General features: G+C 36.2%; 1 protein-coding gene across 1 annotated transcript in view; it reads left to right on the top strand.

The window, feature by feature from the left end:
• The window catches only part of Ptprq (protein tyrosine phosphatase receptor type Q), a 185,832-nt gene that overhangs the window by 144,173 nt on the left and 14,692 nt on the right, over positions 1 to 26,967 (top strand). Inside the window, exons 34-38 of the mRNA XM_051139929.1 lie at positions 2,233 to 2,332; positions 5,625 to 5,753; positions 17,109 to 17,190; positions 20,614 to 20,704; positions 25,370 to 25,446. Of these exons, the coding sequence (XP_050995886.1) occupies positions 2,233 to 2,332; positions 5,625 to 5,753; positions 17,109 to 17,190; positions 20,614 to 20,704; positions 25,370 to 25,446 (479 nt within the window). The remainder of the gene's footprint in view (positions 1 to 2,232; positions 2,333 to 5,624; positions 5,754 to 17,108; positions 17,191 to 20,613; positions 20,705 to 25,369; positions 25,447 to 26,967) is intronic.

The following is a 26,967-nucleotide window of genomic DNA, read 5'->3' as shown; positions in this document are numbered from 1 at the left end:
TTTCAAAATTTTGTCAATCTGACTGGAGAAACATGTACTTATAGACCATTTTAAGGTATATTTATTTTTAAATAAAATGATTGGCCATTAGGAAAATACTTATTCTGAGCTTTACAAAAATGCCATGATGTGTGTACATAATGTAGAATACTGAATCCTGCTAATCAATGCATGCATCACCTTAAATTCTGATTTCTTCCTGTATAACTATATTTCTGAAATACTGACATTAGTGTTGGCAAGACAGATCAAAGTGTGATAGCCGACTACGCCCGCCTGACTACCCGAGTGTGATCCACAAGTCACAGTCAAAGAAGAGTGCCAAATCCCAGAAATTGCTCCACTACTTCCACTAGCTTGCCTTCTCACACTCATGACAAGAACACACACACACACACACACACAAACACACAGACACACACAGGCATGCACGTGCATGTGCACACAGACATCAAAATACCTTAAAATGATAAAGTAATAAAATTAACTTTTGGTTAGTTAATAAGATAGTTTAATAAGATAAAAGATTGTCTCCCCATATGTTAACTTAAGACCATATACAAATGAGGAGACCAGAGCGAGGAGACCAATGTTGCAGTAGGAGATTAATATCTCTCATTTAACTCCAAGTTGCTCTCATTTTAAAGTGTAGAATCCCTGTTCTGAATTTAAGCAATTTAAGCAGAGGATAGTAGTTAGGAAAAAATTAGTGCTTTTTATTATAATTTGCTAAATTACAGTGCTGGAGTATATTATGCAAACAAAGCAATTTAATTAGCAGATGCTAAGTCTATGGAGGAAATGGCTTATGCATATTATGAAGAAAATCGCATAAAAGAATCCCACTTTGTATGACAGGATTGGAAGAAATGACCTCATTGATGCTCAGCAGTAAATCAGGAAATGTGCCGGACAACCACGGTACATTGTGTCCCTTCCTGAGGACACTTTTGTAATGCATGTGCTCAGAGGATTACATGCTGTTTATTAATATATTACATGTCATTTCCTTACTTGGACCAGTGCTTTGAAATGGTAGTGTAGTCTGAAATTTCATTTTGTGGTCTATGAACACCAAGTACTAAGGCTGTGTCTCATCAGCACATGAGCGACATGAGCAACAGGATCCCTTATTCATCCTGCTTCTTTTGGCATGAATATCTGATTAGAAGCAACATGTTAAAAATTCATAAGACAAAGCACTGGGATTTTAGGGAATAAGAAGGTGTAGCTAATATGTTACGAGACACTTGGTCTTATAGCATCCTTTAAATGGAGCTGGATATGCTAAAACCCGCAGGATTCGTTCACCTCCACCATACAGATCCACATCCACAGGAACTTGGTAGCATTTTATAATCACCAACCTGGAGAAAAAAGATAAAGCCTTAACCCTTGTTCACTTTGTAGACATTGAAATTATTTTATCATCGAAATGAAACAAATACAGCATGCGAGCACAAAGATTTTCCCGTATGGGTTAGAGAGAGCAATGCATTTAATCTCTAACAAGTCATTGGGATACATTAGAGCGATCCCCTGCGAAAAAGGAGAGAACCAGGGGCTGCAGAGGAGGAGAGTCAGTGGCTTAAAAACTGGCTGCTATATTATAGAAGAGAAGAATTAGGTACCAAACACCCACATCAGGATGCTTACGATGCATTTAATTCCATTCCAGTGATGCTTGGAACACATTTTATTCCTTACTCTCTCACATTGAAATGATCATATCCCCCAAGAGACTGTGATTTTATTTAGTAAAAAGCAGATGTGTAATTTCATATACATTAAAGATAGCGCCAATGAGAAGTAAACTATTAAAGAAGAGAGTAGGATTCATTGAAAAGAGAAAATACCACATTTTGCACATACTGATTTTAAAATTATAACTATAAGTCTAAGTAAAAATATCTGGTACATAATTACATAGAAAAGTCTGGAGTTTATTAGTAAAAAATTAAGCCATTAGCATGTAAATGAAATTTAAAACCATGATGCTGAATGATTCTCACAGAGCCATAAAATTTATATAGAAAAGAAAAAAAAAAGGACTGAGCCCCTAAATTAAAAGGAAGAAGAGGAAGGGAAGGAGGAGGAGAGAGAGAAGAGGCAGCAAATTTAATCAGTTTTGCTGGTACTCTTAAGTAATATGCCTCAAAGCAGCCTATGTGGTTTGAGACTCAAGACAGAATTCCAGGCTAGTGTTAATGATCATCTCTCCATCTTTCACAGGTGAAGGACTTTCAGAAAGAACTGTAGAGATCATCCTGTCAGTCACTTTGTGTATCCTTTCAATAATCCTCCTTGGAACAGCTATTTTTGCATTTGCAAGGTAAGAAGTGGGCATTATATCCATCATAGACCTATCAAGGAACAGTAGACACTGCAGTTATACAAATGGATAACATGTTTTATTTTTCTTATATTTATAAAGCAACCAACCTACCTGGAATATATATTATGATGCTTCGAAGTGTATATGCATTATGAATCAAACTAATGTAGCCTTTAAAAAAGTAAGTTTTGCCATTTTGATAGAAAGCATGTGATAGAAATGCTGAAGAGAGCAGAAGTAAAAGAGAGCTAAAAGGGACCCAGATTTGAAAGAGCAACCAAGTAACCAGTGTCAATAGTCTAGGGAGAGAGGAAACGATGGGAACTGTAAGCCAAGGAAATCTCCCAAAGCTCTTACAAGCACATACCACCTTCCAATGGCCAAAAAGCCTGGTGGAGAGAAGGCAGCTGTTTGCAGAAGTTACGCATCCTTCTTGGAGGGGTGAAGATTAGAATTGGTTGTAGCTGTACCTCATACATATAGAATGGTTTGGGCAGACTGGGGCTTTGTGGAATTGTTGGTTAATGAGTTGCTCAGAGGGGCCTTAAGAACTCCTCAGTTAGGCTGCTGGGCTCCCACATGGAATATTAACATCTTAGTGCCAGTCAGATATGTGGGTACATATCTTTAATCTGAGCACTTGGGGGACAGAGGCAGGTGGATCTCTGTGGAGTTGGAGGCCACCCTGATCTACACAGTGAGGTCCAGGTCAGCTAGGGCTACAACATGACATCCTATCTTAAGAAAAAAAAAAGAAAAGAAAAGAAAAGAAAAGAAAAGAAAAGAAAAGAAACATTCAGGACTAGAACCCAGAAAAACTGACTCCCTGACCCTTTACCTGGTCAGGTCACCAGAGTGCGCCTAGGGACAAAGCTTAGCATTCTGGTAGGAGACAAAGAAGAAATGCGATCAAGCCCCACCTAATTATCATTTGTAATTTATATATATTATATTTATATGTATGCGTACATACACATATATCTATGAGTGTGTATATATATGCCTTGCACCACCATCTTTTGCATTTTATATACTTCTGTTCTCTTCAGTATTATATCCCATGTTTTCTCTCAAAATGGCAGAATTTACATTTTAAAGGCTAGAGAGGGAGAATGACTGAGTAGATTTAAGATGTTTCAATCAGGTACATAAGTCCTAAAGTTCTTAGAATAAACAATCATTATATTAAAGGCATCTCTTTAGAGGTCTAGCTTTTTTGCACTCTTGTCCCCTTTCCTTGAGCAGCATGCTTGTACTTGTCTTCTCTTTCTTTCTTTTATTCTTTCTTTTTATTCATTTAAAATTCTTTTCTATTTAATCCATTTATAGCCTGATCCCAGCCTGATCCCTCCTCTCTTTCCATTCCTACCCTCATTCCTCCCTCCTCCCGCTTCCCTCCCTCCTCCTTCTCAGTGAAGAGGAAGCCCCATGGGTACCAAGGCACACTAAATGCATCCCCTCTCACTGGAGCCCAGCAAGGCAGCCCAGCTAGAGGAAAGGGATCCAGGGGCAGCCAACAGAGTCAGAGACAGCCCCTACTCTCATTAATAGGGGACCCACATATTGACCATGTTACACATCTGCTCCATGTGGGTAGTAGGTCTAGGTCCAGTCCATGCATGCTCTATAGTTGGTGGTTGTACTTGTTTTTCAAAGTGCCTTTTCTATTCTCAGTACCAGTGCTCTCATTCTCTCATTTATGAAACCTCAAGACAAATCTCTCTCCCAATGCCCTAAAATGCGGATTCATCAGATAAATTGCTAAGATAAAATTATTTTTATTCATGAACATAACTAGTGTACTAGTTTTCGAAATAGCTCTATGGATTTAATTTTTAACTTAAAAACAAACATTTGCCCTCTGGTTTTGATACAGCGCACCACCTTTTTCATCTTGAGTCTCTCTGATGAAAATCTCACCATCTTAATGTACGGTTTAAAAGTCTCTTTTAGAAGACAGCTTCCCCGTGACATGCAGTGTTTTCCAATTCCACCAGAAGATAACAAGATGATGTCTTGTTATGTTAACAATTAGAAAGTGCGTACATCTTAGTGAAAGTTTTGGTTCATTCTCAAAATGACCTTAAAATGAAGTGATACTCTCTGCCAACAGGAAAAGGCTAAAAGAATATTGTATAAGATATGGGGTTTGCCCATAAGAAGTGCTCATGTTCAGTATTCATATCATTGGTTTGCTATGAAATTACATTTGACCCCCTATTTCCCTGTGAGGTGAACCCTTGTGTGGACAGGAAGGGCTCTTACTCAATACAGCCTCCCAGTATCTTTTTTCAGTCAAAGGAAATCTGTTCTCCAGTGACTATCAAGCCATATGAGTTTTGAAACTTCTGTTTTGGTTCATCTAAGTGTGTGCTCTCCTGTCTGGCTCCATAGCACCCAATTCTAAATAAGCTTGTTGTCTGAATATTAGTAATTGTAATCACTTAAAATACGTGGTCAAGGAGTCAAGTACTGCCTCCTGAGTTTAGCTTCAACATTTTTCTTTCCTCTTATGCATTTTGTACATACTACTATGCAATTATATAGTGTCTGTGAGGATGGGGGCCACATTTTATGCTTTTGAAATTACCCTAGGCATCAATATCTATCACACATATCACATGTGAAATATTTATGTTTACACAGATCCAAAATAGTGCCTTGTAATATGCCATTCGAAAAGGCTTTAAATTAAAAAGATCTTGGGCCAGGTATGGTAGCTCACTCCTTCAATCCCAGTATTCTGGAGGCAGAGACAAGAGGATTTCTCTGAGTTCAAGGCCAGCCTGGATTTAAAAAGAGAGCTACAGACCAGCCAGAACTATACAATAAAACAGTCTCAAAAAAGAGGGGCGGGGGAGGGGTGGGGCAAGGTTTGGTTAGGTTACCAGGGTTGTATTACTCAATTTGGAACCTAAATCTAAGTTTTTGGATCATAAAATAGAGATAGTATTTTATACCTCATATTTCCATTAAAAACTAAATGAGACAATTTAAAAAACAATTCACATATTTGAGATGTGTAAAATGTTCTACTATAAGAAACAACGACGCATTGATTTTTTTAACAGTGATATTTAGAGCCCACCCCCCACCCCCAGTTATTTCCTCTTTATTTTTCATTTGTGACACAATGAGGGAGCAGCTAACGGGAGAAGGGGTATGTCACATCCAACAAGAAAATCATTTGTCTAAATGACTTTTCCTTAAAGAACAAAAGAAAACCCTGAACCTAATCTGCCATGTTTTCTGTGATTGTTCCTGCTTGATTGCATTGCTCTGGTTTCAGAATCAGACAGAAGCAGAAGGAAGGTGGTACATATTCTCCTCGGGACGCAGAGATTATTGACACTAAGTTCAAGCTGGATCAGCTCATCACCGTGGCAGACTTGGAACTGAAGGACGAGAGATTAACGCGGTGAGCACACTCCTCTGGGCAAGCAGTGGTTCTGAGGGCCTGGAGCCATGACCCTGTTCTGACCTATGCTTGTTGGAAGTGTTTGTGGGGCTCCAGCTTACACAGGTCACAGAGATCTTCTTTCAAAGGGTAACCTCCGTCTTCTACACACTTCTCACTGCCTGTACAGAGACCACTTAATGTTCCTAAAATTTTGAGTTCAGTATGAACAGTTTGGGACTGTGCTACTCAAACAAGAGTTGGGTTTTTTTTTTTTTTTTCCTGAGATGAAGTTTTTTTGTTTTGTTTTGTTATTTTTACCCATTAAGCCTTAACTTTTTGTTACATAATTCTTCTCATAAGATATATTTTCAAACTTGGATTTTCTCCAGAAATGTCCATAAATATCATAGTAAGTTCACTTTAATTATACTTCTAAAGGCTTGATGTTGTTTATATTATTCTGAGAGCCTTATTCACAGTTCCTTATTTCAGCATAAAGTTACATGAATGTCAAAACTGTATGTGACTTTTGCATCTATAAACATATTTAGGATTTTAAACTAAATGCAAAATAAAAGCATGTTGTCTTTAGAAAGGGAAGTATCAATGTGCTGGACGAGTGACATAACTTTAGTGAAGTACTTAGCTTTTAAAAAATAATTAAATTTAAATCTCTTAAAAAGCGTTTATACTGTTCACAGTATTAGCACATTTTAAAAACTTGTTTAAGGCGATTCCCCAAATTCTTAATAAATGCTGTCATAGCACTTTTAAATTTACATTTACCTGAGCTCCAAGAGCAGGTGGTACTTATACGCATATAATTATTACAAGGCGCTGTCACAGTCCTCTTGGCATTTTAAAAGCTGTAATTAATTTGTACAAGACAACATTGAAATCTTGAACATCGAAAATAATTTGTGGTGACTGCCTATCAAACTTGGTCTATATTTAATAGGCCAGCTTTGTAAACATTCATTGTTCTGGTGGCTAGAAGATATGCTGGCTAGGGAGGTTCTCCAAAACCCTAGGAAGGAAATGAAAATTACTCAGTGTAACCACCCTGTAAGGATGTGTGGCTTGAGGGTTAGCCTCTTAACTTTTAGATATTGACTGTTGCTTATATTCTAATATAATCTGTTTTCATCCACAAAGGACGATACTCAAGACTTATATGTAGAATGGTATATTATCTAGTATACAGTTGGATTGGTTTTTTTTTTGTTTTGTTTATTTTGTTTATTTTATTTTTTTTTACACAAGCAAAACTATATGTAAGAGTACAATGTATTCCCAAGACAGCCTCCATAGTAAACAGTGTCAAAGGAACACTGGAGCATCAACAGCCCCAGCTCACCTCCTGGTCCTCCCGGGGTCATGCTCTGCAACAGAAATGTCTTCTCTTCCCCTGTGGACCACCTGAACTCCAGCACTTACCCCCTCTCTTTATGTTTCTATTCCTGTGTCTCTTCCATGGGGCCAGGCCAGCCACACTCTTTCTGAATGCTTATGAGGGACTAACTTCAAATCTCCCAGTGACATCAATTTGAACTGCTTGAAAAATGGAGCGGAATTACAGAGGTTTTGGGACACAGAAATGAGGGCCAGTTATCTACCAATTCTTTATTAGTGGGTATTTATAATTCAAGGGTGACCTTATTTGGCTGTGGCTCTTTATTGATTTTCCTGCTTTGTGTTATTTTATCTATATATCATATTATTCATTAAAACCTGCAGGAACAAAAATAATGCTTTAAATGTATTTCATTTCTGCATCAAAATAAATTATTATTACTATTATCATTGTATTGGAATTGAACACATTAATTTCCATTCATTTCACTCTCCCATTTGTGTATAAACTCTAGAGTATATATTATAAAATCTACCCCTGTGAACCAACTGAATTGCTGTAATTACCCTCTTCTTTGCCTTCTGTACTATTTTATCCATTCCTGGAGTTGGGCTTCATCCATTCTGAGACAATATAAAAAGGAGTTATATGTACCAATGGTGCATAATAAATATGACTTGCTGTATTTAGCACAGAAAATCATTAAAAATTTCCCTGTTAGTAAAGTCACTAATACATTAGACAAGGTTAGAAAAAATAATTACTGAAGATTTTTTAGTGCATTAGGCACATTTGCATGGGGCTGGTCATCAGTAGTGTTTGAGGTGCTGCACAATCTAAATTTATTCAAAGTCAGAAATGAAAATTTAATTCTGGAAACAAAAGTCAAAGTGATCGACTTTTCTCCCACAGTTGCTAGGTAACTTACACCAAGCTTTACTATCTGCAGGAAAGAACTCAGTTTCCTAGAAATCTACCCAGTTCACATGGGCTTTCCACACAAGTCATGGGTGCATCCTCCCAAAGCGACAGGATTTTCATGTTAAAGTGAACTTGCCGCTGTGCTTAGAGTTACATCTCTTCACCTATCAGGAAGAGAAAACATTAGAGACCATCTAGGCAATGATTTTTAATTTTAAAGAGATACATGGTTGACAAAAAAACAAACAAACAAACAAACAAAAAAAAAAAACCAACATCGAAACAAAGTCAAGGGGATTAGTATTGCATCATGCTGAAGACTTGAACGTTTATATTATAAAAGTCCTTAACATTTCTGCATTCTACTGTTTACTTATGCCTTAAAACCCATTATGGAAATGGTCATCATGTGATTAATATCCACTCTGTGTCACAAAGAGAATCCATTCTCTCACATTATGCTTTTTTCTTTCCCAAAGAAGTTTTTAAAATGCAAAAAACAAACTAGTACTCATTGATTCCACGAGAACTTTGAGAGGTCTGTTAAGCAAATGTCTTCGTAACCTTAGTCAGAATTCAAAACCAGCTTGTACAACTTACTGGGATCTTGTCTCTGAACAACAAAAGTGGTAGGACAGGACAGGAAGAAAAGATAAGGCAAACAATTCTGGACAAATAGCTGAGTCATATAGGGTTTATCTACCTTTTGAAACCATAGACTCATCTTCATTACTGGAAAAAATAATGTATTTGAATAAATAATATGCTTGTATAACCATGCTTGGTAAACTATATATCAAAATGTACTTGGTATTGTTGCTGTTATTTGTATTTTTTTTTAAATTAAAAACTGTTCTACTCTACTTTCTTACGTGGAAATGAATACCATGTTGGGAAAACTTGCAGAAACAAGTAAACTGTAGAGATGCAATGTTTATTCTGACTTTAGTAAGTACCTGCTGGCTGTGATGGTGCAAGCCTTTAATCCTAGGACTGGTGAGACAAGGGGAGGCAGATCTCTGAATCCAAAACTAATCTGGTCCTCATGGTGCATTCCAGGTGAGCCAGAGCTACATACAGAGACACTGTTTCAAAATAGAACAAACTGTAACTGAGAGAAGAAACTCAATGTAAAACAGTTTGCAGCATAAATCATCACGGTTGCTCGACAGACTCTGATCACTCATTTTACTTCGGTGCTAAAGTTAAGATCTCTTTGCAAACAATGGCAAAAATATCTCAGTCCCTAATACAATCAATAGCTTACAAGTAGAATGAAGTATAAGCTAAGCAACGCCTGTGCTTCCATAGTAGTGGATAGAAAATAATGCAGTGCTGTGCACTAAGTGAATAATGAATCTTTACTTTCAGATACTCTTCATTTTTCTTTAGACGCAAGGAGATATTTGTCATCCAGTAAGTTGAGTGGTAATGCAGAGTTCTGCTGTGGTTATTCTTATTTTGCCGGGTGGTGTGGTATATATTTTAAAATACAGGATATTGAGCATTTTGTTGCTTAATATGCCCATTCTTTCCAATGCCGAAAAGAAAAGAAAATGTTTGCTTCTTGTGATGTGTTCTCTCTAAGACTGCATGCTGTTGCTATGGTAAAATTCTTATCAAAATGCACATTGCCTTACAATGTGTGTGTTCTGAGAATGTGTTGTGTTAATATGTTGGGATAGTTTTGATGGTAAATTGGGTTTTCATCTAGATTTCTCCAGGGCTTCTCATTGTATTCTCATATCTCTGTAACGCAAGAGTTTTCTATCAGATGATGGAGAATGCTTCACACAAGCCCATTCCTTAAGTTCAGGTGTCAATCTGTAGGGACCAAGGCAATGGCTTTTCTGGACCTCTCTTCTCTGACTGTGCTTTATGAGACTTTAATTTCTGTCCTCACCTGTAGGTAACCAGTGATGTGCACGTCCTGGGACTCCCCTAATATTTGGTAATCCCATTTGTGTCTTGGCGTAAATATAGCAGAATAAACTTATTAATAATATTAATAATAATGGTGGGGACGGACCACAGCTAATTTAGGTCTGCAGATAATAAATGTCTACTGGTGAGAGTGTAGATGGAATCAGAAGGATGAAAAGGCATTTGATTAAAAAAAAATCACAACCTATTAAAGAGGAGTTAGTTTCCATAAACCATAAGGCAAGGTGAGGCCAGAACTCCTATCACTCTACTCGACAATGTATAATATATCCTGTGATTTTATAGATGTAGGCCTTTCTACTCTAGGCACTTTTGATATTTCAGAATTATAACTAACCTTGTTTTATTTTAGCTTAGCCAGAGAGCAGGTTAACATACACATAGTTAGACATTTTGTGAAACATTTTATTTTCAGAGACTTCCCTAATGGCATAATGTTATCAACAGAATACGCTCTGAGCCTGAAGAATTCGTTGGTCACACATCACACATAAAATATCCATTTCCAGCCAGCATTAAGAGCTGACCATTGGGAGTTGCAGATTCATGGTGCACTGGTTGGTTAGTTTAACTTTGGTGAATGTTTACCATCATCCTAAAGTATAATGATTTTATTGTTGCATTCCCTTAATGCAATTAGTACCTCTCCCAGAATGGAGGAAGGCTGAATCCTGCTCTTGAAAAAGCTGAACTTCATATTTTGGGTCAATCGGTTTCCACACAACTCCTTCCCATCCATATACGGTGCTAGGGGATCTGGCCTTCTATATTTGGTGTCTGCGGTGCCTCCTAAGCTCTCATGCAGGGCTTCCATGGGTCACCTGCAACCCTCATAGATAGTTTCGGCTGGAAGATTTCCTGGACAGTGTGTGAGACCTTCTACCTCCTCCATTACATCTGCACTGCGGATGCTTGCCCACCTCTTAACACAGCTGTTCACAGTTCTCCTTGCTACCCTCTGCTTCTGTCTAGTTGTTGTTGAGACACATAATCTGTGCCCATAGTTAGTGAAATAAAACATCTGTCAAGAATTTGCTTTCCAACGTGCTAATGTGGAGAGGCTTTGTAACAAGGAAAATGTGCTGCCTGCCACACGGGGAGTTTCAGCTCAGCTGGTTCGCAGCAGTTAGAAAGCTGCCTTCTTGTCTCATCTAAAAGCCGTTTTTCCTTGCCTAAGTGAGAGGAATAGCAACCTGCCATTGGTTGCTCCCTGTTGGAGGTTATTTCTCTTATAAACTGAAGCTTGAGAGTCAGTGTCAACAGCCAACGCTTTGGATACTTTTTTGAGACCCACAGAGCAATTACTGGTTGATTAAACTAAAGCGTGAAAAGGGACTCCTATGAGCACTATTTTAAAGCCTGAAACAGATGAAAAAGATTAAGATAGGAAAAATATCTAAAAGTATGACTGATGACACTTTGGGCAAGTGACAGGATTACTTCAAAGAGGCAGAAAAACCCTAGGAATAATTAAAGATGGTGCGATACACAATGTAGAAACTTACTCCGAAGAGCTTAAAAATTTCATAAAAAGTTAGTATTTCCCAAGTCTTATAAAATTTAATTTATATGTTTTACTGGAGAGATCCTTCATAGGTTCATTATTTGAATATCTAGGACATGTTCTGTTATACAATCCATATATTATATGAAAACAATAGTTTATTTGTTTATTTTTAACCTTACTAAGATGTTTCAACGGGGCAAAAAACAAGTTTCTCAATTTGTCCTGTATCACTGTTAATGATGATTCGAGCTGGTTCTACATGCCCCTTGTGGGCTTATCTCTATGAAGACTATATTTTAATTCCCTGTAGATTTCAACTAATTGGCCTGAGGGAGAGCTGAGTCTCTGACAATACAGTCTTTCATCACCACTGCCAACATAAATAAATGGTTCCTCTCTGGGTCCATGAGAGTAATCTGAGTGGAATTTAAGTTTTTGATAGACTTTCAAGAAATGAGCTCAGCTGTGAAATAATACTCTTTCTACCAGAAGATAGTGGACTTAAGGCAGACAGAATGTATGTAATGAAAAGATTTGGGTGATAAAAGAATTTAGCCATTTATATAAAAAGTGGCCAGTAATCTTACAAACAATCTGGCCAATTCCAAACTTGGTTTATCCACTAAGGAGCTGAATATAGTTTGACAGTAACCATCAATACTAGAAGTGAATATGACTGAGAACTGTCCCAACGTGACAATGAGTGCAACAATTTTTTTAAAGTGGTAAAATTTATATTTAAAAGAAAATTTCCCCATGAATGTGGTTGCCCCACCCACCCACTCAGATCACTTTATTTGAAAGGGTCACTGCTGAATTAGTATTGTTGGGTTTTACACACAATCTCAGTGAGCTTTTTTAGGCCTATACAAGGACTCAGCCCTATAAACAATTCAATTATTCCTTCAGTGATATACACGTTGGTGCACTTTTCTCTCATTTCTCTCGGTCAGTGACACCTTCTGTTCTAACCATACATTTTACAAATTAATATTTTCTAGTAAAAGTGAACATTCAGGACCTTGACGATAAATAAGTTTTTTATCTTAGGTGCAAGTGGCACCGAAAGTAGAAATATAGTCACGCAGAACACAAGAATCAAAAACACCATCTAACATGAAGGTAAGAATCTAAGCAACGGTATAGGCAGCAATAAGAGGGAGAAATCTGATTTTTACTTGAGAGAGCTGGGCTACAAATTCTCAAATATCTTCTCTATTTCAGTTGTTTATGTGAAAATTTCAAATTTTTGTTTTATATATATCTAATTGTGGCACAAGCATAGACTAAAAGTTACAAAAAAAAAAAAACAGAGTTCTAGAAGCCTGGTTTATTATGTTACATAAACATAATTGTGAAAAAAAGATTATAAAAAGTTTATTGAGGTTAAAGGGGCAATAGGGAAGAAAATGAAACCAAATCAGAGTCCATTTCATTTATTCGTTTTCTTCTTTCTTTTTTTCATTTGTGGGGCTGTAGAAGGTCCCTGGAGTCCCCCCGATTCAACCCTGAGGGTGTCAGTGACAGGTGTGTACCACCATACCTGGGAAGTGACTTTCCTTTTCTATTTACTTGAGAAGGCAAACATAACTTTGTTCTACTTCTAACTTTCTAAGAGTTGAGCAGTCACTAGATTTTAATGTTAGGAGACCTAATATAGTAACATATAAGGGCTTTATTTAGAATTTACTATTTGTTATTGGTAAATCCAATAAGTACACTTATGCCAAGCGTTGGTTTATGACTTCCGAAAAATAGTTTCTTTTTTTTTTATTTTAATTTTTTTATGTTTTCTTATTAATTTATTCTTGTTACATCTCAATTGTTATCCCATTCCTTGTATCCTCCCATTCTTCCCTCCCTCCCATTTTCCCATTATTCCCCTCCCCTATGACTGTTCCTGAGGGGGACTTTCTCCCCCTGTATATGTTCATAGGGTATCAAGGACAATACAGGCAGTAAACTTTAAACCCCTACCCAGATCTAGCCAATGAGCAGAACATTCTCCACAGTTGAGTGGAGAGTGGGATATGACTTTCTCATGTACTCTGGTGCCTCATATTTGACCATGTCCCCTCGAGGGGGAGACCTGGTGGCACTCAGAGGAAGGATAGCAGGTTACCAAGAAGAAAAATACAGTTTCTTAAGAATTGAATGAGAAAATCCATTGAGTCCCAGCATCTCACAATCACTAAGGCATTTCTAACTTGCTTTGAGTGTGTCTGAAGTCGTCCATAGTTTATATTTAATATCAGGTTCATTATTATTATTATTTATTATTATAAATAATGTTATAAGGATATAATATAAGCTGAGTGTTAGTCCTGTCTGGACTGTGAAGTATATATGAACGCAAATCCAGGCATCTTAGTCCATGAACTGAAATAGCTTTAGCACACACTTGAAGATTATTAGAGCTTAATTTGAAGATTATTAGAGCTTAATAATCAGACTGCAGTCATAGGGGAGGGGAATAAGGGGAAAAGGGGAGGGAGGGAAGAATGCGAGGACACAAGGGATGGGATAACCATTGAGATGTAACAAGAATAAATTAATAATAAAAATTTTTTAAAAAATTGAAACAAAATAAATAAAATATTCTTTCACTGTGTAAAAAAAAATAATCAGACTGCACAGAAAGAAGACTCTATTTTCTAGTCATTGCCCTTAGATGAGTTCCACTGCAAGTTAACTTCTGAACAGGATATTAAGAAGCGAGTAGAATTTGGTTGTGAATAAAATACGTAGAATTAAGGCGAAGGATGATTATAAGAATATGGCGATCAGAGAAAGGGCCTGTGATGTGGGTGTGTGGTCATGGTCAAAAGTACCAAAACCTTAAGAAAAGTGCTGCCAGGTGGAGGTGGCACATGCCTTTAACCCCAGCACATGCAAGGCAGAGGCAGGCGGATCTCTGACTTCAAAGGCAGCTTGATCCACAGAGTGAGTTCCAGGATGCCCAAAGCTATACAGAGAAACCCTGTATCAAACTACCTCCCCAAATAAGAGAGAGGGAGACAGAGAGAGAGAAAGGGAGAGACAGAGAGAGAGAGAAACGTAAATGTACGCAAGATGTCATAGCTGATGATGGAATAATACTTAAAGTCAGAGAGACTATCATATTTTGTAATGAGGCAAGATTAGACAAATATCTATCCAATTTCATAGTTAGATGATTGAAATTTAAAATTAGAATTCATAGAGGAATATTTCACGCAAAATAAAATTAAAGCAAAATATCTAATTTTTTTACTGAAAGAAAATGGCCTTAGAAAAACAATGTGTTCCTTATTTTTAAGTTGTAAACAAAGGACAGCACTTATTAATGAAAACTACCAAGCATGTTAATAATATTGCATTTTACTAGACCTTGCTTATGTATGCTTTCATGCTATTCATATTTCATTTCTCCTGATTTCCTTAATGCCTTGTCCATGACTTCCTAAAAGGCAGCATCCATTTTAAAATTCAATTAACCAAGTGAAATAAATTTCTCTAGTACCACCTTAATAATCCCAGATCTTCCCTGAAAGGAATAGGTCCTCATCTACACTCAGGTCAAGAATTTCCGCTTCCATACAGCAGCGTGAAAATCAATAAATGTCTCAAATGCAAAGATCCCAGTCATTTCTCAAGTGCAGGTCATGAAGATTTTGCTAGCCTAACACATATCCTCTTTGTTATTTTTGAAGAACAGGGCAGCATGGAAGGCTTTGCCAACCATCATCTAGGGGGGTGTAGGTAGTCTGAGGCCTGCCCGATTTTGCTGGTCTTTGCTGAGGCTAACTATTTCCAACAGGCACAGACTCTCTCGTCTGTCTCTATTACATATGTTACAATGTCTATGACTTCTGTTTTTGGTTTCATAAGTAAAAAGCTCTCTGTTGCCTTCTTGAAATCACTTTAGGCTGTTGTAGGAAACTCCTCAGCTGATCCAGGTAGCGGCCTTTGCTGCTGGGTCTCTACCACATTTGCTGCTAAGATGCTCTAGCAGCCAAATCCTGAGAAAGGAGGAGGCCATATTCTCTCTGAACCACTGAGCACTGACTTACAGTTCTAATGCCCCAATTCATATTACCTGCAACTTTATCTCTACAAGTTCCATTAAATCTTTTTTGTCATAAGATGTATTTCTTTTTTATCCAAGCTTTCTCTATCGGACATAAGTCCTTCTGATCATTTTCAAATCATTCATCATGTCTTGTTTGTTCTTCAATCCAATTATTTTGTTTCATGTATCCATGATTTCAAAAATAGATGTTCCAAAAATATTTTTACTGGATGGTTATTGTAAAATAATTTGTAATATCATAAAAAAGTAAAACCTTGAAATGGCTCTGTTCTGCATTTTGTTTGTGTGTATATTTGTGTCTTTTGTGCTATTTTGCAGTGCAAATTTGTTGTGCATGATATTTTTTTTGACAGGGATCATATCTATAAGTGTGTGTTGCATTATCTGCTAAAATATTTCATGTTTCAGAGTATAACTTTGTCAATGACCCATCATGAAAGTGTACATAAAATACTAAAATTAATATGATTTTCTATGGCTGTATATTTAACCCAAACTCAGTCAGGAAAAAAGATTTGGGCATATAATGTAATTTTGAATTTCTGTTTCACATACTCTACACTCTTTATAAATAAAGAAAATATCTCTTGAATCTGTATTAACTATTTTTTTCTATGGAATATATTAAAAAGGTGGCCTGCTTTATGCATTGTCTTAAGTTATAGTGCTGCCTTTCTAACTGGGAAGAGAAGCTAAAGTAATTTTTCTCACTTAATATAATTTATAATGATGAAATTAATAGCTACATGTTAGCTGAAACCATAATGTACTTAAGCAGTATTGATTCACTATAATCTTCTGATTTTAATCTAGAACTCTTTCAGAATAAGCCACCTACTTCCTCTCACAAAACATCTAACATGGTCTTTGTTACAGGTTACTTAGTTATAGAAAATCCATCAAGTAAGTTTGTGAATTCCCTACCCCCCCATCTTTTTGAATATCAACTTTAGACTCACTGACTCAATGACTCTTAATGTGTGGCTCTCTTTCTGTGTGTTTGTTGGAAAAAAACCTTTAAGCTGGATATAAATCATAAAAGCATGACTAATTGCATGGTAACCGGAGAAATGCTTTCTCTCTCTCTGGGGTGAAGCCTGCATGTCTGTATTTTAGCTTGGGAAGGAATATGGGGCTATTTAAACTCCTTGGGGCTTAAAAGCCATATCATTATGAGAATGAGGTCACTACAGTATTTTATATCTTCTAAAACCTTGTAATGTGTAAAATTCTTCTGTATGACAAAGAAGTATTATATGCTTTTAGGAGTCAGTGATAACTTTCATGCTCTTATATTTACTTGAAAACTTTTGTTCATTTAAATGCTAACTCTTTCCTTTAAAGCCACTAAAAAACTGAAAGAATTTTTGCATGATGAATGAAAAGAAAGTGAACTCAAAGAGGGGGATGCTCCTTTTGAAAACAGGATAGGGTGGCTTTAAAGGACTGTAGGATGGGAGTTTACAATGTTCCTTGTTGCTTCAGTGTTAGCCACGCAGTCAGTGCCCAAGCTTTCTCTTAAGAGAAAGAACACAAGCTAATGTGGTTCCCTTTAATGCCTTTCTTTACTCGGAGGCCTGTAAGCAAGAAATCCTTCCTGCAACACGTTGAAGAGCTTTGCACAAACAACAACCTAAAGTTTCAAGAGGAATTTTCGGTATGTTACCAGCAGTTGTCACAACATTGCGAGACCTCTGGTAGTTTCCTGTGTCACGTTTCATGTCCATTTTAAGTATGCAAGGCCATGAAGGAACCTGGCCTTGATAATCAATACCCAATTACCAGGTTGATTGTTTAGATAGTAATGTTAACCCTGGGTGGCCTTCAGTGCAACCTGATCAGAGCATTCACCTACTGTGTTAGGAGAAGGTGGTCTTCTTCAGGCCTCCCTGCAATGGCAGCCTGGCTACAGATCCCTGCTTTTTCACTCTGATGGAAGTGCAAAGCCACAGTGATGGATTCATTAGTTTGTACGTGTGTATGAGTATTCGATCCTACTGTAAATGTAGTTTTATATTTAAATAATTTTCTTTTATTCAGGCACTTGATGACTCCATATTGCATTTTAATATAAGTGCATTGAATATTGAATATAACAAGTGCTACTTAGTGTGTGTTTGTGGTGTAAAGTGATCAGGGAACAGAGCTGAACATTTGCCGACACTGCAAATATTGTGACTACTTCTAAAGCTCTCACAATATATATTAGTGTGTCTAAGTCCAATAAGGTCTATTTCTAAGTTATTATGAAATAAATACTTTATCCCACATGGAAATATGTAAAACTAAGACACCACTGTTTAAATTATTTTAAAGTTGAAAATAATTTCAATTAAAATGTATTGTTTCTTTTTAAATGTTTGTATTAATTATTTCATTATTGCATAGCAATAAAATTGAAATTATTTAGAAACATAAAGATGAGAGCTGCAATCTATTTTGAGACTCATAAGTACTTTATCTAGATGACATGGTTATTTTACATGGTGAAAGCAAAGTATATTTTATATTGTACCCAGAAACATATTTTTACTTTTTCTCATAAAATCCTTAGTTCGTGAACTTCTGAAACAAAGAAAGAGACAAATGGCTTAAGTAATTCAGGATTATAAAATTTCAGTTTCTCAGGGAGTAATAACAAAATGTGAAAAGAAGAATGGAGCCCCCTGCCGCTTGTTGGTTATGCCTCTTAAGTAATACTGGATTGGACTTACCAAAGTCAAAGGAACCATGAAGTTGCCTTAGCATTTATAAGAAATAAATTTCAAATTTTTAGAAGCAAAAAGATAGTTTTTCTAGAATAGGAGCAAATATAATAAAATTATTCATGCCTAAGTAGATAAATAGTTAAATGTATTTCCGTGTATTAAGAAAAATTCTAGCCTAACTTTTTTTAGGAGGCCATGTTGTTCTTTTGTAAAAAACAGAAACCAAAACAACAACAAAACCCTTAACCACTTTTATCCAATGCTTCACTGAGGTTTTTATTCAGAATTATTATATAGTAATAGGTATATATATTAGAGGGACAAATTTGGCTAATCTTTTAACTCGAGTTCTATTTTTTTATCTTTTAGTAATTTATTGGGGTTTATACTCTGGCATGCAATGTGTGTGACAAACTGCTGTTCATCGGCTTAGCATTTACAAGCTAAATGACTTCAGACAAATTATCGAATCTCTCTGCACCTCAGTGTCTTCGTTTGTAAAAATATAATATTTATATTACTGAATGGAGAATGCTAAAATCACTATGTGTGGAAAAGTATTTGGCACAAATATCAGTTACTACGCTTATGATCTCCACCACACATAAATTCAGATTAGAGTAAGAACTGGAGCGGTGAGACGTGTTTTAAGCAGAACAAATGTATCATTATTGAGATCTGCATAAAGATGTGAGAATCAAAGCCAAATGGTAGGTAGGAAAGGCTAATGAAGGTTGTGATGCCTAAAACGGACAGCAGCGTGAGCCCAGTTCCAAGGAGAAGACAAAAGAGCATCAAACAGGAGCAGTAAGAGCTACCTAGGGAAAGTCACTGAGGCTCTATGTCCTAGTAGGACCAGCCAGAATCATGATGCTATGTAAACTACCAGCAGCCTAGTAACTGAGTGGTGGTTATCAAAGCCAGAGTCACTTGAAATGAACCCTGTATGTGAAGTACTTCCAAACTGTACCATCTTCAAGTCTATTTCAAACACCTCTTTCTTTACCTTTCTCTTTTCTATGCCTCTAAAACCCTGATACAAGGAAGTTACTTGGGGCGGGGGGAGGGGGGCCTCTTGGTTATATTTTTATAAGCCTTGCTGCCTTTACCCTACCTTGTCCGTGATATATACCCATATGAAAACAATTGTTCAGAATCTTTTTTTTTTTTTTTTTTTGAGGATAATGGTGAAGGGAGAATTGTTGAATAAAATGAAATAATTTATAATTACATTAAAAATGGAAAAACAGTTTAATTTCTTTACATAACTCGGAATAATTTCATGAACGGCAATCATCAGCCCAATAAAATAATCAACCCATTTTTCTCGTGCCAGCTTCCTTAAAGATGCTTGCATGAGAAAGAGCAAGGTAGGCAGAGTGCAGCATTGTTTCTCTTCAAGTGTCAACCGTAGGTCTTCCTGACCCTTCATCTGTGTCTGATCATTCTAAATCACACCTTTGCATTCCACTATCAATTTAACAAGGCGAAGTGAGTGCAGTATTGACCTCTGACATCGTCTCAAACTGACCAGGGTTGCGCCAATTAATAGGCATGAAATCACACTGTCTGGGGAGAAAAAACAAAAAATAAATCATTCAACTCCCTTCCTCCCTCTAACGGGGCATTAACATATTAAATAACAGTCATGCACACCTGATGAAGCCATGGGTAGCATGTGGCACCTTAGTGCTCTCGAGAGCTCAATGAAATTATCCCAAGGGAAAACAATAGCCTGGCTGATCAGCATCATTCAGAAAAGTAATGTTGACATTTAGGGAAAACTATTACTATTTATTTGACCTTCTTCCTATACCTATATTGGTGATTTTTACTTAGAAATGAAAAATGTGGTCTGGAAGAATAGCTCTTCAATAGTGATTGCATGCCAAGCACAAGGCTCAGGATTCAATACCCAGTATAAAGGTACAAAATTAAAAATAAATTTGTAAAAATTACAGCCAGAATGATAGTTCAGTAGGCTAGCCTTATAAGTATGAACACATGAATTGGATACCTAGACTTATATAAATATTGCCCATAGGGACAGGTATTTCTAATCCCAGCATTGGGGAAGTGGGAAGAGATGGGCCCCTGAAGCTTGCTGGCCAGACAGTTAACCTATTTGGCAAGCCTTAGTTCAATGAGAGATACTTTATTCAAAGAATTTTAATAAAATAAAATCTGAGACATGACAGCCATGGTTGTCCTTTATCCTATAACATAGATGCACGTACACACACGCACACAGATACACACGTGAAAATATACAAACTAAACGAATGAAGGATTTAGAATAAGAAATTGTGTTTTAATAAGAAGAATTTTATACTTACCAAGTTTAAACTTTTAAATGCCTTTTCCCCCCACAGGAATTACCAAAATTTCTTCAAGATCTCTCCTCAACTGATGCTGATCTCCCTTGGAACAGAGCAAAAAATCGCTTTCCAAACATAAAACCATGTATGTGCAATTCTCACCTATATTCTAACTACAAAGCATTTAAAAATGCTCATTATCTTCACTTTTAATGTTTTCTTACACATTAATTGAATTACAATAATACACTTCATTATGGTGACTTTTAAGTTGTATCACATTTGCTTTGTTCTTAATTGCTGAACTTAATTTACATGGTTTTCAATGTGTTCACACAAGGCTCACTTATGCAGGTGCAAGAAACCTGCTTCTTAGATTTGTAATTTAACCCTTTTGACATCTTCCCATAGAACATGTCTCAAAGGGAAGGGAAATTCAAACTTAGCTTTGTGTATTAGTTTTCCTAAAGAGCAGAGTAGCCTCATAAAACATAAAAATGCCTGGCGAAATACTAGTTGGTGATCAGAGTCATCGTGTGTTGATTGGAATTGTTTCAGCAGAGAGGCAGAGGTGCACCTTGCTGTAAGACAATACCACTTTTCAATTCAAGGAAAGAAAACAGTTATTGTTTTAAGAATTAACGATGGCTTGTAGCGGAAGATTTGATATCCCCACATTGCTAATATGTCTGTTATTGTGGTCTTTGAATGCATAGTAAGAATGTAAGGCTTTTGATGCTCTGAAACTTTGTTCCAATATATCTTGGGATGCAGCTCCGGGCGATGCAGCTCTGTAATCTCACGTAATTGGGGTCTTGAGCATGAAGTCTAAAAGTCTAAGAACAGCCTTTTCTACCTAAGGAGTTCAAGATTCAGCCAAGCAACTTACTGAGACTCTGCCTCAAGTTTTTAAGTTGAGTGGAGAGTGGGATATGACTTTCTCACGTACTCTGGTGCCTCACATTTGACCATGTCCCCTGGAGGGGAAGACCTGGTGGCACTCAGAGAAAGGACAGTAGGTTGCCAAGAAGAGACTTGATACCCTATGAGAATATACAGGGGGAGGTAATCCCCCTCAGGAACAGTCATAGGGGAGGGGAATAATGGGAAAATGGGAGGGAGGGAAGAATGGGAGGATACAAGGGATGGGATAAATATTGAGATGTAACAAGAATAAATTAATAAAAAAATTTAAAAAAAAGTTTTCACAAAAAAATATAGTTTGTTGATAGAAGGCTTCCCAATGTGCACAAGCTTAGTGCTTCAGTAAAAACAAACATACTGAGGGAATTCCTATAGGTCTTTTAGCTAGGGAGATGTTAAATTAGAGGAGACTATAATCCCATGAATAAATCATATAGGAAGAAACAGGACACAGGCTGATACTAAAGGATAAATTATTCACAAAGGCAACCCACTTTAGAGGATTGTGTTATCAGAGGTTATAAACCACACAGCCTGCAGTGCCTAGAAATTAGAATAGAAGGAAGAACAAACAGCATTAACTATTGGAGATTATTTCTGCAACAAAACAAATCATAAGGAAATGACTTTAGCAGCAAGATGAAAAATAGACTGTGAAGTGAGAAGAAAAGAATATGACTAATATCCTCTAAATGCCCAAGGTCGTGACTTCTCAACATGTTTCTTATTCTAACTTTAAGAAAATTAACTTGAGTTGGATGCAACTTACGTTCAAGTGAGAATGCCCATGTTGTTCGGTGTATTTGCACTAAATTTCTGTTAGACTGCTTGCAACAGGTTCACTGAAGTGACATTTTATGTAAATAAATATACTCTTTTTCAACAGGCAACTACTAAGAATTCATTAGTATTTAGTTCTAGTTGCATTATACATTTGGGACTAGTTTGCAATGTGTCAACACATATAAAGTACCTCAAATAAGTCTAACTTAATTTCTAAGATGTTTCCAACTTGAAGTATGAAAGTTTGAGTACGTTGTTATTTTGTTACAATGTTTTGTTCTTTTGTAATGAAGATCTTGGTTAATTATATAACCCCCATTTTAGCTTAAAAATTCAGGCCATCAGCTTATTACTTACTTTCATGATGACAAGGGGACAGCAGTGGTTGATGGATATAAATGTTCAACCTCAAAACAATAAATGGGAGGAAGGAGCATAAATGTCTCAGGCCTCCATACTGAGGCTAAGCTAAAAAATAAGAAACTTCCGGGGATGCAGGCTTGTTTTGTCACTGTCTGTCTTTGTGACTACCAACATACTACTTGTTTGTCTGTTCCTCCAGAGGCCATTAGAAGGATTAGGTAAAAATAGTCACACAAATCACTTTACCCAGAACTGGAACTCATAACGCATTCAGCAAATGTTAACCCTCATGGTTAATAATCAATAGATCATCTCCTTTTAAATGCTGATAACTTCCTGAGTGGGAGAATTGCAACCATGATACCTCCTGGAGCACTGACTTCTGAAGACAGCAAGCCCCCATCCCTCACTAGGGTTAGAAGTCCACGTGTAATGTTATAGCCATGCCTATGGGAAGAAGGGCTTATTTTCACACACAGGCTCACACAGAGACAGTTCCACAAACACTAGGCGAGCAACCAAGAGTTTGTGGTTATGTGCTGTGACTGTGCTTGCACACAAAACCGGAAAAAAAAAAAACAATAACACTGGAATATGGCATCCTTCCTCGCAGCGAATGAATATATTCCAATAGAATCTGAAGTTCTGCTTGAGGCAGCTTTGAGTAGTGCTGTGTTTCCCCCGAGTAATGTCAGAAAGAGAATTTCAAATATCACAGTGCCTTTTGAAAGATATTAGCTTGCAGGGCTTTGGGATGCTAGAATTAGCAGCAAATACTTGCAGAAGTGATTGCCAAATCTCTGTCTGATGGGACACTATGACCTTAATATGCCAATACCACGAGAAAAAGATGAGTGTGCTGTTGACTCCACTCATTATAAACAGGCATATAAAGTGAATAGCAGTCCAATGGCCTTACTTCCTGAAGTATAAGCCTAGCTACAGTGTCATTAGGTAGATCAGAAAGAACTCAGTCTCACTGACGTGTAAATGATTTACAGAAATTTGTTTAGCATTACGAATCTCTAAATATAATTGCATTGACCACAATTCACAATATAAATGAAGTATTTTAAATAATTAATATTGGTATATGCTTAAGCTTGGGGAATATAAGAGCATTATTAAATACTTCCTATAAGGCTTCATGTTTCTTCAAGAGAGTTCTACAAAACAAATATTATAACTGCTTGATACAGTTGAGGGCAGAAACAACTAGAGAAGATAACAAGTTCAGTGAAGACAGTATAAGAATTCACGTCCAATCCTCTTCCTATTTTTCCTCCAAGAATATAATGAAGCCTTCCTTCTTTTGTTTCCCCAGTGTTGTTAACCCAGGGGAAAGATTAAGCATATACTGACCACTTAGGTGCATAACACAGCCAAACCTCTGGATTATTCTGTCAAAACTACTTTGTGATTCTGGTGTGTAAAGTTATCAGTAAACATTATGGTCATAAAATCAACTTAACAGGAATCCCCCAAGAAAATTTATGGCTCTCCTTTTTGAAAAATATCACTGGGCACACAACATCTATTTAATGAAAATATTTCTTAAAATTGCCTCAAGAAGAATAACTAGAAAATTTATATTAAAGAAAGGATAGGCACGTAATTAAAAAGAATAAATGGCTTTGAAATAGATCCAAATATATAGATAATCTGATATGTGTTAAGAACAATATTTTCAATAAAATAAAAAAGCATGGAATATATTAAATGTGACTATTGTGTCCCAGATAATAATAATTAGTAAAAGGTAAATCTACACTTTATTTTTTAAAAATCTGAGTTCATAAAATACTTAAATATTAATTAGAAAAATTCATTCAAATTTGAAGCATCTATGGATAAATACTAGTATAAAAACACTGTAAATAAATGATAAATAATCTAGAAACTTTAATTTAAAAGAAAAGAAATTTGGTTACAACACAAAAAATATTTAATGAACTCTTAAATCAGTGACAATTGGTAACCTGAGAAAAATCTGTTTGTAGCCTCGGCATACAATTTTTAAAGAAGAAAATATGAAAAAATTGTTAATAGGAAAAGCACATGAAATGATCAGTAAATATAAGCAAACTTCAATTTGACTTATATATAAAGAAAATAAATACTATGGCACATCAATGTGTGTTTGTCAAAAGGATGCTTTTATTTTGTGATAGAAAAACAAGAAAGAGAAATTTTCAATTACTCGGAATGCTCAGTGATTAAATTATGAAATAATTAGACAGTATCTTTCAAGCTATGAAAGGTATACCTGTGATTTGGGGAGTTTCTTCCTAGCAATACGTTGTATAAATGCAATCTTACAAATGCTCTATTATGTAATCTAGCATTTTGAAAAGCAAGTGGGATAAATTTAAACCATAATTAAATAGGTATGCTATATTAAAACTACCGTAGATCTTCTTAAGAGCACAAACTACCTATAGTTATGGTTGTGCAGAAAGATTAAGTAAATAAAATCTTTTCAAAAGAGGGCGTGTAGCACAATATTTGTAGCAATTTTGTACTAATATGTGTAGGAATTCTATAAATATATGCAATGTCTTATTAATTGATAAATTGTGTAATAGAAATGTGGGACATGAGCAAATGTTTTTTTTTTTTTAAGTGTTACACTCCTATACGAATTGAGATTATTAGATCATGAAATGTTATGTTATTTTCATAGTACAGAGGTGTTGGCAATTTGAAAATCCAATTATGATTTCTTATGTTTTTTTCTTAGACAATAATAACAGAGTGAAGCTAATACCTGACGCAAGCACTCCGGGATCAGACTACATTAATGCCAGCTACGTTTCTGTGAGTTATTTTTTTCATAGATAATACATGTTGTTGGACCACAAATACTAAAAATTTTTTAATATGTTTAAGACAAAAAATGCATTAAAACACTGTGGAACTGAAGATGCTATTTTCCTAACAGCAGCTTAATGCACACATAGTTTAGAGATGGGGGACATGCAAGCTTTTACTTCATTTATTTTACTAGTTTATGCGAACGGAAAATATCTTCTTTTTCCTATACTTGATCTTTGCACCATCTCACATGCCTCTTTTAATATATTCTCTGAACACGAAGTAGGCTAATTTCTCTATCAATGAAATATTAGTCAAACTGGCAGGCATGCTCATGCAATGTAAAAACGTGTTATGTACCCTTCCTTTGAGATATGGAGTCCATCAAAAGGATGATGATGGTATAAAATGTATACTCCATACAGCCTTTCAGTAAACATAACTGAACCAACATAGGGACAATTGTGACCAACATAGGGACAATTGTGACACGCTCAGAGCAGCCTCCTGCACATCAGCGACAATACACTCTTCCTGGGTGAGACTGAAAGCCGAGTGAAGCCACTTTGCCCTTTCTCTCTCTTTTCCACTGTGCTTCTTTGTTGTGCAAATATTCTTCTCTGTGCTGGGGACTCAGAAACCTCTCTTCACTTAGGACCTCAGCTTGGCTGACACATTCTTGCAATTTCGGGGTGAGAAGAGCCCTTTTGGTGACTTACTGTGACATTCTCGTTGGAACCTTCTCTAAATATCAGTGGAAATTAATCATTAGTGTTTTGAGGTTCACTTCATTTATTTTCTCCTAAGTCAATGACTTTATCTCTAAACAGCTATGTTATAAAATTTCAAGATAGTCTTTTTTGGTTTTTTTTTTTTTTTCCTACCGTCTTCAGTTGGAGTGGTGAGATTAATCATTGTCTTGTGAGCTTACAAATACTTGACAATTTCCACTGTTGCGCACGCTCTTCAGTTTTGTATTATTTTCCTATACTTTGGTATTTTCCTACTCACTGACCTGTCACTTTTTCAATTTATTTCAATTTATTTGAGATCCTTCTGTGACACTGCATCCTTTTCTTTACATCAGGCATACCTGTATTGTAGTTATTGTTTCTAAACTTCTGTGAAGAAGTCTGTATGAAGACTCCATTTTAATTCCTTACTGGTCAATATTAACTATAAAATTCTAATTATGTATTGGGTATTATTGCTGATGGAGCGAATAATGGAGAAGTGAAGACTTCTTCCCACAGCACTTAAAGAGAAGCACTTCTGGAGACGATATGGATATCATTCCATTTTGATGCTAGACCTTTAGGTCTCTATTCAAATGACCATGTACATGTAAAGTTTTATTCATTTAGTAAATGATGGCGTCCGTGTGATTCTTCTTTAAGTGTTGCACTGAAGTTTTATGTTTACTAATTTTGATTGCAGGCGAGGCCCTACAGCCTTAAGTCTTACTGTTTGCAACAATGCCTAGAAATCTAGATTTTTAAATATCGCCACTGTTCTAGTGATCAA

This window comes from Acomys russatus, chromosome 31 (genome assembly GCF_903995435.1).
Source record: "Acomys russatus chromosome 31, mAcoRus1.1, whole genome shotgun sequence".
NCBI lineage: Eukaryota > Metazoa > Chordata > Mammalia > Rodentia > Muridae > Acomys > Acomys russatus.
The sequence above is the reverse complement of the archived record's forward strand: the minus strand, read 5'-3'. Positions and strand labels throughout refer to the sequence as shown.